The 19533-nt window shown below is 39.3% G+C and overlaps 1 protein-coding gene across 3 annotated transcripts in view; it reads left to right on the top strand.

The window, feature by feature from the left end:
* Positions 1 to 19533, top strand: part of LOC112456276 (forkhead box protein O-like) — a 155055-nt gene that overhangs the window by 104553 nt on the left and 30969 nt on the right. Inside the window, exons 2-7 of one of the 3 annotated variants that reach the window (XR_003040933.1) lie at positions 2566 to 2690; positions 2791 to 2988; positions 3413 to 3537; positions 3874 to 4169; positions 5648 to 5974; positions 6772 to 7102. Coding sequence is in view for 1 of the 3 variants with exons in the window: in XM_025018703.1 (XP_024874471.1) it covers positions 2566 to 2690; positions 2791 to 2988; positions 3413 to 3537; positions 3871 to 4169; positions 5648 to 5974; positions 6772 to 6996 (1299 nt within the window). In the remaining 2 variants the exon portion in view is untranslated. Of the gene's footprint in view, positions 1 to 2565; positions 2691 to 2790; positions 2989 to 3412; positions 3538 to 3870; positions 4170 to 5647; positions 5975 to 6771; positions 8534 to 19533 lie in introns of those variants that run through there. The other 2 variants (XR_003040932.1, XM_025018703.1) reach the window with 2 other exon arrangements.

Here is a 19533-nt window from a genome sequence, read left to right as displayed (position 1 = left end):
AGAGAGAGAGAGAGAGAGAGAGAGAGAGAGAGAGAGAGAGAGAGAGAACACGGAGTTCGTTCCGCGCTCTCTTGCCTCGCGCAAGATCGACAAAGTGATCGCTATCTTGATAACTCAGTCAAGCAATCTCGATAGAACATCTCCTTCTCTAAAGCGGACATCTAGTTATGAATACAGATGGTAAATTTAATTAAACGCTAATCGACATTGAAAAGCTTTAGTTGTACTTTGCATAATTCTAATTAATACTAGGAGAGAGAGAAAGAGAGAGAGAGAGAGAGGGAGAGAGAGAGAGAAGATGGCGATGATGTTTCTCAATGAGTACAGCATCTTATCTGATTCTCAGCTCTTTTTAGTTTTTATCAGAGTCTTGACATTTTTTGGGCTTTAATGAATTAGAATTACCAGTTTTTAATTTCATTCAATACAAGAGAAATTTCTAAACACTATCGTCGTAAATATTTCTATTAAAGATTTGCTCTTAAATAGGATAATCACAAATTATATAGCAAAATTATTTCGCAAGTAGCCAATATTTTTTTTTTTTTTAGAAAAATTTTTAGGTTTAAATAATTGCTTCTATCGTAACGAGTTGCAACTGCTTCTTAAGACATTATAATTTTACAAATTTACGTAATCTCTCAAAAGCTTGGGATGGATGGAAAAATCAGAACGGTGGCGCCGAAAATGTCTTCATCTTCGAAGCACAGCACCGATAAAGGCGGGTAGATGATGGGGTTATAAACTCCCGCCGTATAGTCCGCGACTGCACGACTGGAAATGGCTGATCGCCCCATCGGAGGGGTAGTCCCTCAAGCGCGAGTCTCTCACGCGGGGGTTAAAGGCGAAAGGAGTCTGGCGCTGGTGATCGTAAAAGCACCGTCGGTCGGCGCGATACCCCCCGACAGCTTCTCCAACTTGTCGATAAATACTTTCGTCTTTCCGGATATTCAGAAGTCCGGCGAGACGATCGGTCAAGTTCGAAAAGAGTGTTGGGCAGTAAAGGCGGGAAAGCACTAAGCCGCGATAAAAATAACGAGGAGCTCAGATTTATATCGCGGAATTCATTTGTGCGACCAGCTAATTCGACGAGCTTATCAAAACCGGAAGCCAGCCACGGTGAAACAAAGGGAAAGATTCGTGCCGGTCTATTAAGCTTTATTCCGTCTGTTATACGGTCATTCGGACTGCGGTATTACGTCGCATCGACAACACAAGCGAAACTTATACGCTATATATACCAACTATCCGATGGATGCGGGTCTCTTTTTTCGCGGATTGATATTGAAAGGGACATGTTGTGGGTGGAAGCAACGAACGCGATATGCGTCATGAAGGCGAGCTATTTCTTTCTGGCAGTAAAGAATACATCGCTTACATTTCCACGTTATAAATTTTTGGATGTTAAAGCGTCCGGTGCACATGTCAGATGTCCAAGTAAATTGAACGTAGCAGCTGGATGATAAATGTCTTGCAATTTTATGACTTGCCAAAATGTCATAAAGCGTTATAAAAATAAACTATTCATAACTCGATTTAGATATATGTATATGTATAGACAGGTACAAAACGTCCATTTTTTTAATAAACGAATTTCTAGATATACATATTCACCATGTGGCTGAAGATCTTTGTGCTCGATGGTCCTATAATAATATCGTCAGAAAAAAATGGATTTTTATGATTATTTCTCTGTCCATTTAAAGGCTAACAATCTGCGACTCTGTTTTAGAAGGGCGACTTAACGAAACGATAAAATGCCGTGGCGCAAGTTTGAGAAAGTTCTTCGAAGTACTTCGCGTCAACTTCCGCCTGTCTCGTTCGCGATATAACGGCCGTTTTAAAGAAGCCATTTTTATTTATCACGCCGTCTTCCGTGTATGTATTTCGACTGAAAGCATCCTTCGGCGCGCGCTCGTCTCGCCGACTCGCGCATCAGGAGACGAAGACGAAAGGAAATTGTTATCGCTTCGCGACACGGGTATACTCTCGTATTAGGGTAGAAGCTTTTCGAAATTTTTCGGAAGATTCGGCTACTATACCCGTAGCCGATTCAATTTGCCTAATGAAGAAGGCAGGAGGGACGACGAGGAACTATAAAGCGCGGCTTCTATGATTCACTCTTCACGAATTGATTTTTTCGTGTATAGTATTCTCTTATTCTCTTACATACATACGGATAGTAAGGTAGTATAGATGCTATCTCGCTGTGCAAAAGACAGAGACTGCTATATATATCGAACAAGACAGTCTCCCTATATAATTTATGCGGAAGAGCACTTAAGTCCGCGGGAAAAATTCGAACAATCCTAATTGATTTACAGATGTATTACTATTATTATTGAATAGAAAATCTCCTAGCATCAAAATTTCTCTTCTATTTACAACACTGTTCGATAATTATATTATTTTTTAAATTTTTATTCGTAAAACGACGTAACGAAATCAATTATTTAATAATACAAGATTCTTATTTGATTCTATAATGCGCGACTTTCTCTCTTTCTTTCTCTTTCATGTGTTGCTATTTTATTATATAAATCACGTTATTCTTTCTGTTCGCAGAATTCTATACGCCACAACTTGTCGCTGCACAGCAGGTTCATGCGAGTACAGAACGAGGGAACTGGTAAGAGTTCTTGGTGGATGATCAATCGCGACGCCAAGCCGGGAAAATCCGCCCGTCGTAGGTAAGTCCAGATTGCCGACAATTTGCCTCTCTTTCTGTTTTTCCGTCTCTTTTGACCGCGAACTGTCGAGAGCGCTGTGTGTATCATATTTGTTGCGCAGAGCTACCACTATGGAAAGCACCGGAAGTTTAGAGAAACGACGCGGCCGTTCGAAGAAGATAGCTGAAGCCCTGAGGAACGGCGGACTGTTAGCCGAGCCCACGTCCAGTCCCAGCAGCAGCGTTGGAGAGGGTCTAGACCTATTCCCGGACAGTCCCTTGCCGTCCGCCAGCGGATACCAGCTCTCCTCTGACTTCCGGTACAAAGCTTTAATATTTTCGTTTAAAAGTAAAATATGAAATTTGCAAAATACGAAGATTTATAGTCGATAAGATATTTTGAACTACATATCCCTTTTTAATGGACTGTCATGTCAGTTGATATATGAATCGAGTAATATCAGAACTGACCAAATCAAGTTTTTTTTTTAATTTCGAAGGAATTTGATACTTGCAAGTATTAGTTACGGGAATAGAATAGTGGTTTTAATAGTTTGGCAATATACGATCAAATGTAGAATATAGAGTTAGATATTATATGTATACAGTATACGCGCGCGCGCGCGCGCGCATACATTTATATCATAAAGAAATCTTTATTATACATGTGTAAAATTAGAAAGATATTAGTTATAAATCTCAAGAATAAGCTTAAGGCGAAATTAATTATTTTTATTATTCAAGTCCTCGCGCTTCAAGTGCTTCTTCCTGTGGCCAACTGAGTCCTATTCGAGCGGTTCTCGGGGAACCAGATTGGACCTACGCTGTCAGTCCGGAACAGCAACAGCAACAACAACAGCAACAGCTAGGTATATGTCTAATTTCGCTTTCTCTTATCCCTTTTTCCCTCTCTTTTCTTGTATATCTTGATATTTCTAGAATTTATCTTCTAAAGTTGTACTTTCTAGCCATATTAAACAGCGTTACATGTATATAAGTTGCATATTATATTACTGCATAATTTATTTAAATTATACTTTATATAATTAGTATAATTTATTTATATTATACTAATTATATAAATATGGTTAATAACTGTATCAATCCTAATTGAAATTAGAGATAAAATAAACTTTTTGCTGTTCATTTATCCACGTGTCCGATAACACGATTAATACGTCGTGCATCATGTTCGATCCTAGCAGGCAACCTAGCAGATACGATGCTAGCAGGGAACCTAGCAGATACGCTGCTAGCAGGCAACCTAGCCAAGACGATGAAACTGGAACCCTACCAAATGTACCCGACATCATCGCCGGCTAGTCACCAGCAGCAAACGGTCCCGCCGCCGCCTTATTACGATACGCAGTACCAGAGCCACCAGAGGAACAACGGCCTATGCACTTCGTCGTCCGCGTCCTATGGCCTGCCACCTACTCCGCAGTCGGTTAATCAGCAAAGATGTCCGATTCACGGTCTGCAGTCGTGCGCCTGTCAGATGGTGAGTCCGAAATTTTTGGCGGATTTTTCGCGCGAGAATACCACAACTCTCCACAAAGGAGGACGTCAGCGTTTTTATGTTGCGCATGTTCGGCCTGGCAATGTTGCAAAATCAATAAGGATCGCAATATATGTTTTACACAAACACGCACATACACACAGGCAAACATGTACACGAAATGTCTATGCTTCTATGTGGCTTAGAGAGAAAGGATATAACGTTAACCGCGATGATAGCCAAGATGATTAATAAATATCATTTTTCAAAATGAATTATTTATTGAGATTAATTAAATTATAAATACGACCTGATTGAAAAATTATTATCGAAGGAGTCGAGAAATCTTTTCTTCATGGAAATTCAGCTCGTTATTTTCCACGACGTCGATATTTTTACAATAATATTTTTGTTGTCTTGTGCGAAAAGATTTGCGATGGTGCGATGGAAGCTTATTTACATTTTATTATTGAAACTGGCTTAAAAAAGCATCATACGCTTATGGAATTGTATTGGAACGTATTTTCGATAACGGTACAAATGCAAACACATCCGGGCCAAACTCAGAACAATCTGTCTAATTGATCAATTTTCACGAGATTGAATTTACTAAGATTAAATTATGCTAAAATTTATTTACTTTCATTTATGTTAATTATAATTAATTATTTTATTGCTGTGTGATATATCCGTCATATCTTTTTCAACAAAATTCATGTATTTGTCCTAGAACAGATCAAAACATGATATTTTCAATTTTCTGAGATTCGTTATATTTCTTACAAATTACGACAGAGAGATATAAAGAATAAGCAAATATAGAAAACTGTGATATCTGTACGAGGAAAAATATAAATAGTACTATATTTTTTATCGCAAATAGAATAGAAACATATTTATATTTTATTTGTAAATCGTTGTTGATCAAGAATATTTGTATCATCAATTACATGTTATAAGAAATTATATATGTTGCAGGCATAATACAAAATCAGGCATTTTATAAAATGCTTATAGGCATTTTACAATAAGCCGGCATAGCTCCGTGTGTGTACTTACTTATAATGCATCGCATAGGTTTCGCTTAGATATTTGAGAAATATAACACTTTGTGTCAGTGCTAAGGGAAGTAACTGATATGTATGTATAGATATGTGTGTACAGTACACATGTAAAAAACTAATTTAACTCCAAGCCTATTTCAACTAAATTTCAATTTCAAGTTTTTAGGAATAGGCTTGGAGTTAAATTAGTTTTTCTATGCGGGGGAGGGGCGGAGCCCACGCATATATTTACAATTTTTTATTATATAATATACAAGAATCATTTCTAAACTTTTATTTCTTATCTAAAACTCTCGTTATGCCGGCTTATTGTAAAATGCCTGATTTTGTATTATGCCTGCAACATATATAAATGCAAATTGTTACGATCACGCTTTTGTCTTCATCGCGCATTCTTTTTATAAATTCAAAAATTAGAACCTGAGTCCCATGTCACCATCTGGCATGTCACCGTCGTATCAGCAGAGCGAGCCCAGTCCAACACTGGGCAGCAATCAACAGCAAACGCTGCAATACATGATTCAGACACAGCGTCAACAACAGCAGCAACAACAGCAGTCGCAGCATCAGCCGGCACAAACTGGACCGGCCGGTCCTAGCCCACCCAACACGCCAACACCCTGCCCCGCCACAGCCAGCACTATGATGGGTCAGCTGATGGGTGCGCTCAATCATTCCGCCCTCGATGATCTTAACATCAACATCGAGGCGATGCACGGCGGCTTCCACTCCACTGTTGATGAAGTAAGTCTGATCATGCTCCGTCTGTTACTACTGATATTGCCATGGCTACGTCTGTTACTACTAATACCGTCACGAATAAGTTTTTAAGAAACTTGCATAATTTTTAAATTAGGGAAATTATTTCTCATCCGCGCGAGCATTCTGAGATTTCCCAAATTAAATCTACAACAATTTGTTGTAAAAAATAAAATATAAATGCGAAGAGTTTCTCAGTTGAGATTCCTAACTGTTACGCAAAATCTATCTCAATCGTCACACAAACTATTAATCCTTAGCTGAATAATTTTATTTACCAAATCTATAGTAGAGTAATATTATTAATTTTTATGAAATTATCTTAGAAGAAAGATCTTATATGCACGGAAAAAATTGCTGTTTAATTAATTAATTAAAAAAAAAAGAAAAAAGAGAGAAAAAAAGTTGCTTCAATTAAACGTCGATGTCACGGGCTTCCACAAACATAAAAAGTTAATTCAAATGGATATTATTGGGCTTTTGAATTATTAAAACACCTATCTGTTTTTTGTTCATTAATATTGATGTTGCATCAATAGATTTCATCTCGATTACACTGATGTTGATGATATACAATATCATTTTTTTTCCGTGAGCGCAAATACGTGCACTTTAGTAAGACGAAAATTTCGCAGACATTATTAGATAGTTAAAAAAATAATTCTAGTTTAAATTCTGCAAGGGTTTAATAAATTCATGTTACCGGATAAGGATTGTTACAAGAGGGAACGTTGCTTTGTAACATGTACGTATAAACGCGCGATTCGATACGTAAATTGCAGGTAATTAGGCATGAGCTGTCGATGGGTGGCACGCTGGACTTTAACTTCACGCAGGGAGTGATGGGCACCGTGCAGGTCAGCGACGGCAATGTCGTTGGCCAGAATGGTGGCGTCGTCTCTCAGAACACGGGCGTCGTCATCGGCACGACGACCGGCAACGCGCCGGGTGTCTACGTAAGCACGAATGCGGCAGCCCCCGCCGCGACCCCCTCGTGGGTTCACTAGCAGTTAACCCCCCTGCCCTCAACACCCCCGTCGTCCTTGCCGATGCCGCTGTTGTCCGACGGATCGCTGGATAACTTCTGCGGGATGACCGAAGGGCAGCTCATCGGTGAGTTCCTTGAGTTTGAATTTCTTGATTTTCAAGTTATCGCTTGTAATCACAATTATATATCGAGACATAACATCGATAGATTAAACCGTGCAGTCGTTGGTCGCCCGGATTTCGATTCGGGGCAAGGTTCGTGCTTATTTCTTAGGGAAAAATTATAGAAGAATTATAAATTTAACTATAATTCGGTGATAATAGATTTAAGCAGAGTTTAATTTATAGCGACTCTACATAAGATCATCCATGTAAGATTTTCTAAAAATTTCACTCATTTTTTACATTTATCACTAGTTTATTTCTGAAGCTAATGATGAAAAAGGATTCACTACCGTGACATATTGTAATCATTTCACATTAAGACCAAATGAGTGATCATTAACTCGATAATTCGTTCTGCTTTGTCGACTTTCATAAACAGAATAACTCCGACTAATTTCTAGGTAATAGCTTCACTTAATGCATTACGTAATCGTGAAATAAAGGAAAAACGTAAATCTATGTCATCCATCTGTTAGATGTAGAGTCCGCGAATCGATATATCACACACACACACAGACGCGCGCGCGCGCACACACACACCCACACACATTCTCACGTGGCTGATTAATCATCCAGAAGTTCACTCGGGATCTTTCGTGAACTTTCTCTCACGTCGCGTTTTCGATCATGAAACTATGAAGGGAGGAAGATATCCGGCGGATGCAAAGGGAATGGAGGGCAGAGAGAGCGGGTCATTGATTGCCCCCTCGTGCACGCAAAATAATATTTGCATACTCGTGTCATAACAGTGCTCAGCCGTATGGTATTTAATAAATCGCTTCGACGTTTTGTGCCTCCGTCCCCCGATCCTCTCGGCCCCCCGTACCCCTGCCTTCCACCATTTCGTACGTGCCGACACATTCATATAGCGGCAACCCGTATTCCGACGGTGTTTTGTGCGAAATCGCTATTGACTTGGACGCGATAACAATTACATCGCCGCGGGCCGCGAATTTTATGGAAAGCCTTAACACAATATTGCTGATCGCGATCATACGAAAACAGTCGCATTTTGTTTGACGAAGAAGCGAAGCGACGAGCAATTATGCGTTCGCGAAAAAACACTCGCGCGGGGCCTCGATTTTCTCGCGAGGACCGAGTAACACGCGTTCACACGTCGTCACGTTTAGCGATAGACGCGAGTTCTCCATTTCCATGACGTACTTGCGTCCAAATGTAAATTTCATAGTAGATAAGAAAAAAATGTAATTGATGGATCAGTAGATCTGGCCCGAACAGCGTATTGATAATAGTTAGTAGACAATACTTTTGAGAAGAGTAGCTTAATTCTTAGTGTTTAGAAGAAAGTTACAAGTTATATGTTACAAAGAACTGTATAGAAGTGTAATCAGAAAATTGGTTTCTGGAAATAAAATTAGCAGATGGAAAATATGAAAAGTGTACCTGTGTTTTTAATACAACTCACACATTAGAAAATAAAATTGTTTTAAAAGTCAAGCTGAAGAAACAATTCACGAATGGCTCGACTGTTCACGCGCTTACGAGACGATAATCCCTTCTATATACATCATTTCCTAGAGTATTTTGTTTACGGCGTGCTTAAATATTCACGTCGCTTTGCAGCGACCTTGGACAATTTACACGAAATTACACTGGCAATCGCGTCCAGATAATGCGATCTGTCTCTTTCTGCAACGGAGTATTCTGCATACATGAAGCTTGCGATCAAAATTAAAACGTTTTCACGTTCTTTACGTCGATTCCTTTTTTTTTTACACCTCGCTCTCTTTTTCGTTAACGGAGGAAGAGGAGGAAGAGCAGGAGGAGAAGGACGAGGTAGAAATGTAACGTGATTTCTCGGAGAAAATCGTTTTTGCTGTTAGTATATCGCAATAAAGCGACTAAAATAACTGCCACTTCGCTATCGGTGCCTTTTAATCTTTAATACACGCACAAAAGTGCAATGTAATTATATATAGCTTTATCCTACCATCTCGTCTCGTTGTCCTCGTCGTAATCATCATTGTCGTTGTAACATTAATGAGGATAAAAATGTCGTACAAATGCATGGATAAACGTTCGACGATATTAATCACACGCTAGTAATCGCGTTCTGGCGTGTGCTTTCCGGTAGCCAATTGCAACTGACTATGGATGTTGGCTTCCTCTGTGCAATCTGCGTAGTTGCGTGATCGACGCAATAATGTTTTTCGAGTGTTACAAAAAGAACCGTCGAGAGAGAGAGAACGAAACGCAACTGCCCACGATTCATTGACAAACCTATAACGGTTCTCAAATCATTACAATTCTTTAAACAATGAGATAAAAAATATGAAATTAAATAATCAAGGATTAAGTTAACAAAATGAAAAAAATTAAACAAAACATGATATAAGAAGTCGATAAAATTAATGAAACAGAATTTATATATAAGAATTGAATATAAGCGTATAATTTCATGCTTACGCTCACATTTTCACTCATTCATGCGACCGTCAACTATGCTGATCTCATTTTCGTCGGCCGCCGATTTTTCTTGATCTTGCACATCATCGTCGAGCGCGGCAGCAAAGCGCAATGCGGCAAGCAGGCAAGCAGACAGCGAGAAAAAATGACGCGAGCGTTTGGCCACGCGAGCGGATCATTTTTTCCGTCCGGACAACCTCTTTTGGCGATTGCACTCACATGACAGCCTACTTTGTTGTCCCTACGGGCGCGGATATTATTTACACGGCGGAATATCGGCCCGAGAGAGATATTAGCTTTCAGAAAAATATTTTTCAGAGTGGCGAACGCGCACGAGCGACGAAAAAATACCGCCCCCGGGCTTACGCCCCGGTATATTAACGCCTCCGGCCGTTCCAGTAGTTTGTTGTGCGTATGAAACCGGTATGCACACCGATCTCCGTTAGTTTCGAGGGGAATCGATGTCTTTTTGTTTCCTCTCTCTTCCTTCCTCGCTCTCTTTCTCTCGCATCCCCTCTCTCTTCCACTCTTTCTCTCTTTATTTTTTTTCGTCCGACTGTATATCCATTTACCGTCTGGCGGAAAGGGCATAAATTCGAGGGTTTGGATAAAACCGATACCGCCGCCGCAACGAGCGAAGCGCAACGCGACGCGTAAGAAACGCGCTTCGAGGCACGGACGTTTCAACGTGGCGGCGATGCTGCCGTGACGGTGACAGGAAAAATTCCGCGGTAATTCTTCGCGTAGCATGGAAAAATTTCTCCCATCGTTTGAGAAAATATTTTCAATCATTTTTACAGGCTAAAATTCCCCCTAAGGCGAGTAGCGGAAATAAATTTATTGAGCTTGAAGTCTGAGATTCGATCTGTGATAATTGGCACTTTATCCTAAAACGTATGTTTGCTTTATATAATCATTTAATATCACTAACCGCAAATCAGGGTAAATAAAAATTTTCATTCCGTTTTCTATATTCAACACCAATGACGAAACGTCATTTTCTCTCAAGCAACGGATAACGAGAAGAGGGTTGATAACGTGATAATCTGAGAATCGCTTCGTTTTATCGAGCGCGACGATAAAGGAATGAGGAGAAGTCCGGCCTTATCCCGCCATCGCCCTGTAAAACTACTCGCGAGAGTAGTCTCGGCCACGGAGCGGAAACTGCGAAACTACGAGAAGCGTCCCTCATTAAATGAGAGCGCGCTCGGCGAAACTTTTGTCGTCCGAAATAACAATGGAGTCTCTCGAGCGCCGGATTATTTCGAGATCACACGGTACATGACTGTAATTGAACGACTTCCGGTCGGCGTCGCGCTAATGGAGAACAGATTTTCGGATCCGTGCCGCTCGTAAACTCGCGGTCGAAACTCGAAACTCGCTCGCTCCCGATCAGTTCCTTCGCGAAAACTTCCCAGTTAAAACAAAAAAGCACCAAGGAAAGAGAGAGAGAGGGGGAGGGAAAGAGCGACGCGCGGGAAGGAGAAGGCGGACAGAAGGGGCGAAGAATAGGAACAAAGTGGGCAGATAGGGGGAAGACCAAGGGATGCAACGATAGATCGAGGTAGAGAGCATGTAGGTTGCGGAATAAGGGAGGACGGGTCGCGCTCGCCTGACAAGGTTGGATGGCAAGGGAAGAAGTCTTTTCTTTCTCCTGTCCCCCTGCTCCCCGTCTCTTTCTCTTCTCTCCTCCACCAACTTTATAATTCTTGCGACGCTTTTGGGGAATGAGATTGTCGGCGGCAGGGGCGGACGGAGGCGGCCAGGGGGTGGCCGGGCTTTAAGGTAGTCCGCTGGCGCCAGTGACGTCTGCCGAATAGCTGCTGACTCCCAGACTCCTGCAGTTTCGACTAAGTGGTTCCCTTTTGCCCCACTTGAGCGTTTGTGAGCGCACACCTTCTTCCTCCACACCCGCGGGAGCGCGCCTATCGACGACGAAGGCTGATGAATACTCGATTTTCTATCGACCGCGGAAAGAGAACCATAGGGCGATTTAGGGGCGACAAATACGTTAAAGCTTTTTATTAAGAAGATTTCAACCTTGTAGGTCAAGGTTTAGTCGCTCGCATATGTGATGAAAGATTGCTCTTTTTATACGTGAATGAGAGAAATTTTCATCTTGGAGGAATCCGGAAATGATGAGTATTAAACTTTATGAATTGTTTAAGCTTTCAATCGCTGAGAAACTTATCGTATTACGGAAAGATAATATAACCGTTTTTTCTATTGAAATAGGCATTTTTTAATACTTAATAGCTAAGAAGATACTAACAGTAAGTAATAAAAGAAATTTAATGTTGGGCAATATGAAACATCGTATTTGGATCTGTTAAATAATTTAATAGTTTATCAATAAAAGTAAGCTACGTTAAAAATAGTTTAACATAGATAACTAAATTTAACATATGCTTACTGTAAAATGTACATTAGAAATGATAAGTGGAGAACAAAAACTTCATTTAATGGTTAGCGACATCGCGTTGCGATTTGGATGAATCGATTACGACAAGAGAAACGTGCCACACGTGTCAAAATTTAATTACATTCTGCAGACGATGACTGACGTAATTGAATGCCGAACGGTTGGTTTATTAAAGTTTCGAGTACTGCTGGATCATCGCCAATCTTATATTAGTAAGCAAAAGAGTTCGCGAGTCATTTAATCTTCACGTTAGAGCTCGTTACTATCTCATATTCAAGGCCATTTTAATACGTTTTTATTTAAAATACGTTGTTATTTAATAAAATAAAAAAAAAAAACTAAAGATAAGAGACGTTATTATTAATAATTATAATATTTAAACAATTTTTAATTCAACTAAAATGATACATTACATCTTTGGAAATTTTAATTAAACTACAATATTATATTTGTATGATAGTAATTTAGAATCTTTCGGTTGTCAATTGATTTTACGTCTATGTACAAATGCGCTCGCGCGATGACTTAAAATTCATAAGGTTCTAAATTCTAAACTGGCGTTTATATTCTGCTTGACCTCAGTATTTTATATTGAAAAAAGTTATACGCGCATCCACGTGTATTCCCTCAGTAGAACGTACGAGTCGACGTCACTCGATGAAAAGGGCTCGAGCTTTTTTCTGGGTCAAGGCTCAACCCTTTTGTACTATTTGCAGCCCCAGAGAACGTGTCTTAAAAATGGTTAACTGAAGATCACACATATCGTGTGAGCATTTATTTTCCGTCCAAACTTTGATCGCTATAATCTTATCCAAATAAAATATTCATGAAATTCTTCGCATATTATCGAATAATGTATGGAATTACACGTATATTTTATTTTAGTATTGTAATGTATGTAGCCTCAACTTTTTTCTTTTTTTCTTTTATACTAATCTTTTTTTTATTAAACTACATATATACTTCTAGGTACACGGGCTGCAATTTATCACTGATTTTAAGCGTGGTTTTCTTAAATGAGTACTTAGTTAATTAAACGGCTGTTCTTAATTATCATTATTATAAGTTGGCAAAGGGGGATACATTACTACCATAATACAACAGTACTCCCGGTTACGGCCAATTAATCTCCCCTGACCCAGAAAGGAATTGAACTATACGTTTAGAATCGCCAATGTTACCGGGAAAACCGGCAGGGGTGACACGGTTGTAGGCCGCGCGCAAGATCGCCGTTAGTGTCACCGCTAGTGTAGGGATGAATATAAAAGCAGCGACGATACGTCTCGTCGACTGCGAAATTTAAGATGAATCGGTACGTTCTTGGCCGACGTTCCACTTTTGGAAAGTTTCGTTTATTCGTTTTCTCGGAAAGACAAATGTAGTTTTGAATGCGATTGGATAGCGCCTCCGTTGAAGTATTTAGGTTGAGTTATACGGTCGCATAAAGTTAAACAAGTTGATCAAACCAAACTTAGAATAACTTCGACGTATATAAAAAAAAAGATTATAAATAAAAGACCCCTTCAACGCGTTTTAGAGAGAAAACTATATGTCAAGAATTTTCCTTCAAATTTGAGATTACTCTATAATGTGCTGTGTCTTCTTTTCGTTATACGGATTATAATTTATAATTGTGATCATTTTAATAATAAAGAAATATTTCATATATTTGATTCAAATTTTCAATATTCTTATTCTTACGATTAATTTAGAATTTTTTACAATTTATACTTGCATCGTTACAACATATCATTATATCAAAACTTTTCTATGTTACGAAAGTAGATAGGCAGTACTGTGACACTTGTCATTCGAGTGTGTATAAATCGATCCATATGTCTCGTCTTCAAACTGCGCGATGACTACCGTGCTGCAACGACGACATCGCAAAAAGCGTATGCATAAAAGAGGCCTAACGCTCCTCGAGACTTCTTAACCCACTTTTCTACGGAACCTGCGGTTCGACGCCGAAGAGCATCGCTCCCGATCCATCGATCAAACGTTCGATCCGGTTCTCTTACTCTAGAAAACCGCGGTACGTCGTTCCACGTTACCACGGTTACTACGGAATCGCAACAATACTTTTTACAAACTTTTCATTTGGATTACAGTAATCGGTGTCTTTCTTTAAAAAAAGTTTCGATTACGGCGAGGCGCAGATAAAGATTATATGTGATATATTTTTATACATTTCGGCCAACAGCTCATCCAATTTGATAGAAACTCGAAAAGCGCGAAACTTCGGCCGATATGCGCGAACTCCGGAATACGTAAATTCGTTGGATATATATATATATTTGACTGACGTGACGCCGCGGCGACTCGGTGTCCGTTCCACGGATCCACTCTCCTCCGTTTAACATCGCAATACCCGTTCTGGTCACTTCGCGGCCTCTTCCGTACTTGCCCCTATTACAAGCCCGTAGGAGTGGTACTCGAACTAGGCGGCCTCGACGTTTCCTCCATTAATGCCAATAAGGAATGCCGCCCGGTGTGCATTCCTTCAAGCAGAAATGCCGCGATGTCGCGGCACAGAGGAAAGGGGCGGACAGCGAGAAACCAAAAGAGTCGCCAAAGGGACGGGACACAAAAGGATTGCATAAATAGAATCGCAGCTTCCTTCATGCATGCACACATCGTGCACATGCACGTGCGCGACTGTTGTAACGGCATACGCCGGTCAATAACGGCATTCCGACTCGCAGGAAATTAAGAACGAGCCGCGAGCATCTCGACGTTCCAGCTTCTGCCCTTAATCAGGAATAATGTTCGCGGGGAGAGACGAGATGGGATATAATCGCGAGAGGGCCGCGTTTTAGTTCTCAAGGAGATTCTCTCGCCGCTTTGTAACCTTATTCCACGATGACTATCGAAATGCTAATAATCCGACGTAAATCTTAATTATTCTTCATTGATTTGTGTAGTGACGTTTTGTTACAGAGATATTTCACGTAGGAAAGTTAAATGGATTGATGTTCTTAATATCTTTGTTTCTTATGGAAGAAAAATATATTCTATGTAAAGATAACTTTTATTTACAGAGATTTCTACGTAAAATAATTATCTTAATTGAAAACTGAAGACCGATAAATCATGGATAAAAATTAAAGTGCAAAAGATGTATCTATTTATAAGTAAGTCTGCATAAATTATATGGAATAATAAGAGGCGCACAAACTATATGAAATTTAATTTTTAATTTTCAGCACCTGGATTATGGAAATAAGTACTGAAAAAAATTCATAAAAAATATCCACACGCATAACACAACATATTTTGTTGCAGCATGCATCGTCAATACGCGATTCTAATTATTACTTGACACGCATGCTCCGGTTAAAAAGTATACTGCGAAAAAATTAATTTTTTTATAAATGAATTTTTACATTTCAACATAACCCTTTCCCAAGCCGATCCTTTTTCCCGTGTATTGAGACGAAATTGACTATCGCGTGTCTTCGGCAATCGGAATTTCCTTTCCGTGATCAATTATCTCGTTGCTGTTACTACTAACCTTATCCTAAGAAAAAAATAATATAGAGAAAGTAACCTAATCACAAATGATATGGAATTTACTGCTGCAGACGTCCGGTAATTGGAATTCCACTTTCTGATCGGTTTTCTTATTTTGCCGCATAATTTTATTTCCAAAAAATTACGAGTAAGGCATTCTAATTACAAGAAATCTTCTACGAAAGAAATAAAATAATTTGTAAGGAAATTCATGACATAATAAGACACACTCTTTACTCTTGTATAAGAATTGATTTTCCGGAAATTGCAACTAATTAAATTATTTACTGATGCTCGGAAGATGATAATATTGTATTAAAATTAGGAAAAATTGGACATTTTCAGGAATTAATTATCATGTCCTAGTAGAGTATGTAATTCTAATGAAACAACTCCTCCCATTTTCCTTGGTTTTTCATAAAAGTGACAAATCTTGAGATTATAAATCTTTTCCATTTGATTTCACAAGTTAAAAAATGATGCCTGACGACGACCTAAATTTCCCTAGTTTTCAGTAAGCCCTTCGTAAGTGTAATGACGTAACTATAACGTCGCAGTAACGTCTGCGAGGTTGGAGTGCGAAGAAGGGCGCCAACCGACGCTTCTAGGGGGTGACCGGGCTTGCGGTCTTGCCTAATCGAGCGTGCGTTTCCGATGAATTATTCAGGATCGAATACCAGTCTCTGAGCTGGCCGTCCTTAACCGTTAGACGTTTATTCTCATTATGCGCCTTGCCTGTCCTGTGTTTCGTACGAACGCGTCGATAAGACGCCCTTCCTATCTCATACCCTGCGTCCTTCCAACTCTCGGAAATTCTCGCATTAACCCTTTCAAGATTTCGGGATAATATATAACGTTCTCCTGGGAAATTTGTTCCTTTCGAACTTGGAACTGAAAAATTTATATAATTTAGCTTAAAATTAATACGTTATAAAATTGTTGAGATATACAATATGAGCTCTGTTTCAGCAAGAATAAAATTTTTAGTGAATCAGTTTTCAGTAACAAGTTTTTAAGTTTTTTATGTCCTCAAGTTATTATATATAACATGAATTCTCTCCATCGAACAGTAATAAAAAAATATTCAAATTAAAAACCAATCGCCTGTGGATACTTTTTTTTTTTTTAATAAGGCGAAAGTGAACAGTCGACCAACGGTGCGCGATACTCTCACGGAAACGTTGCGGAAAAATACTTTCGGAATTCGTGAGCAATATTTATATCTGACACGATCAAGCAAGACGGCCACGCGTTTCTGACGCGTTGTAGGCGCGCACACTACAGCATGCCCCATTAGAAATTCTAATCGAACCACGACGTTTACACACGCCTCTCATACGCGCGCTGCGATTGGTCGACCAGTCGTTTGCAATAAACCTGTCTGCTGCGTTTCAGTCGTAATTGCGCGCACGATCCATAAATCGTGCGGCATAGAGGTCTCAACCTCTCCTTTTTCCCTCCTTCTCGTAATATCGTTGAAATTTTTAGCACTGTATAATTCCGTAGTTATCTATACCCCGTCGATAAAAATCATTGTTCTCTTCGTCGTTCTCTAATATTCGCAATTGGAGAGGCACGTGATTATGGTCCATCCTGTACATTATTTCTTATGCTATTTATGTGCTAATAGTATAATTTACTTTTTCTTTATTATTAATTATTTTGATTTTACGCGATTTTACGTGTTGAGAGAATACATAAATTAATATTCCAAGATATATCAAATAAATTTTACGATCCTTCTTTCCTTCTTTCCTTCCTTTCAATTTTTTTAACATGCAGAAAAATTTCATAGTCGATAGCTATGTTTATGATGACCTGACTTGATGAAAAATTGATTCTACAACGCGGCAAGAGCAATTGAACGCGGCTGCTCGATGATCACACAGTGGGACGGACGGGTAAAACGGGAGGAAATAAGGAAAAATCACGGTTAAGAGTGGTTTAATTGATTTTACAACGACCGACGTCGCTAAGTAGACCGTGATAGGTTCTCGGTGTCACGCATCGATAACCGCCCGGCTGCTTTTTAATACACTCAGGTCTTACGCCTTTCATTACATAATTTCGCGTATGTGGGTCGCGAGCAGGAATTAAATCGATATTGAAAACTACGCCGGAATTAATCCCCTCTATAAAAACCTGTTTTTTGAAAATTCCAAGCGCTGTAACGGAATTTTAAACCTAAATTCAAAGAGAGCTCAAGTTATAATTGTCTAATCAATATTAAAATATCGTATACGCTATAACGAGAAGTTTCTTTCTTATAAGAGTGCAATCCAATGATTTAATTATACATATCTTTCAGCCTCTTATCTTCGCTTTTTTTTCGTTCCAAAATCCCTGAACAATTGGATCGTTACATAAACTACTCGGTTCAGCAACTGAACGTTATTGAGATTTTTAAATAAGTGGCACTTCAATTTAAATAAATTTAGATAAATAGACATCGCGCGCTTTATGTGCTTCCAATAAGCGATATTCGACAAATTGACTTGATCGCGCGGACTTGATCTAATATAACTGGGTAATTGTACGTTCGCGCTATGGAGAGTATCGAACATGCGAAGCGAAACTTACAGCTGTGTAATTAGTATGACAACGTGTCTCTTCTCGACTAAACGTCTCGTCAATCGATCGTTAGTTAGATGGTAAGCGGACACCCGCTATAGATATCATGCTTGGCGCCTTGGCCTACGCACTTTGCTTGCGTAATGCCCACGACGCGGTATTAGGCTCTTCCTCAGCCAAGGCGAGCTTCGTCCAAAAGAGTGATGTGCGGTATGCGTGTTCTGTATGGTCATACACACGTGTGTGTCATCTGTATGCGCGGATCCAAATACATATATGTGTACGGATTTTTGTACGTATGTAGATTTTTCCGTGTGTGTACGGTTACACAAGAATGTCCTACGTATGGTTGGTTTCACAAGAGGCGAGACTGACTTAAAATGCGCCTTCGTTATCGGGACTTTTAGCCGAGCTAGTCGAGGTTCTCCAGCAGCAGGGAATAGAGAGAGAGAGAAAGAGAAAGAAAGAGAAAGAAAGAGAGAGAGAGAGAGAAGAGAGAGAGAGAGATGTCGGCGACGATAATTTCGAGCGATAAAGCGCCGCGGCGTTTTAATAAAAATGTTCCCGGACTCGATATTTTATTTATTTTTGATATCCAGCCGGCCGCGTGCGTTCTGAATGTGTCTACACTTGACGTGCGTAAATATTTGTGACTGGTACGCTCTCGCTATTGTCGGGCTGAACGGTTGATTAAAATTTTAGGGTAAATATATCCGCCGGCGTATTTTTACGCGTCCGTTTCCGCGTTATAATATACCTTCATAATATTTAGTTTGCGCTTTTATATCCGCCTTGTAATCCTCGTAGCAATATATATACATACAAAATATCTTATACTTTTTCCGCGTGACGATTTAAAACTAAAAATCTAATAAGTTTTCAATATTTTCTTTTAAACTTCCTTAACGTGAGAAATATAATTGAAATGTAATTAGGCTTAAATTTTATTATAATATAAATCAAATATATCTATAACATTTTCGATTATAAGAAAACTTTCATTAAATACAATCTTGCATATATATATATATATAAAGATTCCCATTTAATATTATTACGTTACAATAAATTTACGTATAGAGGCTCCAATGTTACTTCCGCAAGTTAAATTCCATTCATTTTTATGTTAAATTAAATGAATATTATTTTTGCAATTTTCTCTCATGAATCTCTGGGGAAAATATAAAAAGAATTTTATTATAGAGTACGAGTTTTATAAAGTAGTTAACCGCTTGCGCTACTGACGAGGTAATTGCTGACTACTACCGATTATTACTACTACTGACTATACTACCGACGAGCTTGTAAGAGATAAGTGCATGATACGTCTCAATGGCTCGATGTCCCTATCGTTTCATTGTGATAAATGTCAGTCAGAATAAGTGCGAGCGTACCTGCGCGCATGTGGCTCGAACGCGCAGCAGATTGGACTGACATTTGGCGACTACACAGTGCGGTA

This window comes from Temnothorax curvispinosus, unplaced genomic scaffold (genome assembly GCF_003070985.1).
Source record: "Temnothorax curvispinosus isolate PA1 unplaced genomic scaffold, ASM307098v1 QBEX01006721.1, whole genome shotgun sequence".
NCBI lineage: Eukaryota > Metazoa > Arthropoda > Insecta > Hymenoptera > Formicidae > Temnothorax > Temnothorax curvispinosus.
The sequence above is the reverse complement of the archived record's forward strand: the minus strand, read 5'-3'. Positions and strand labels throughout refer to the sequence as shown.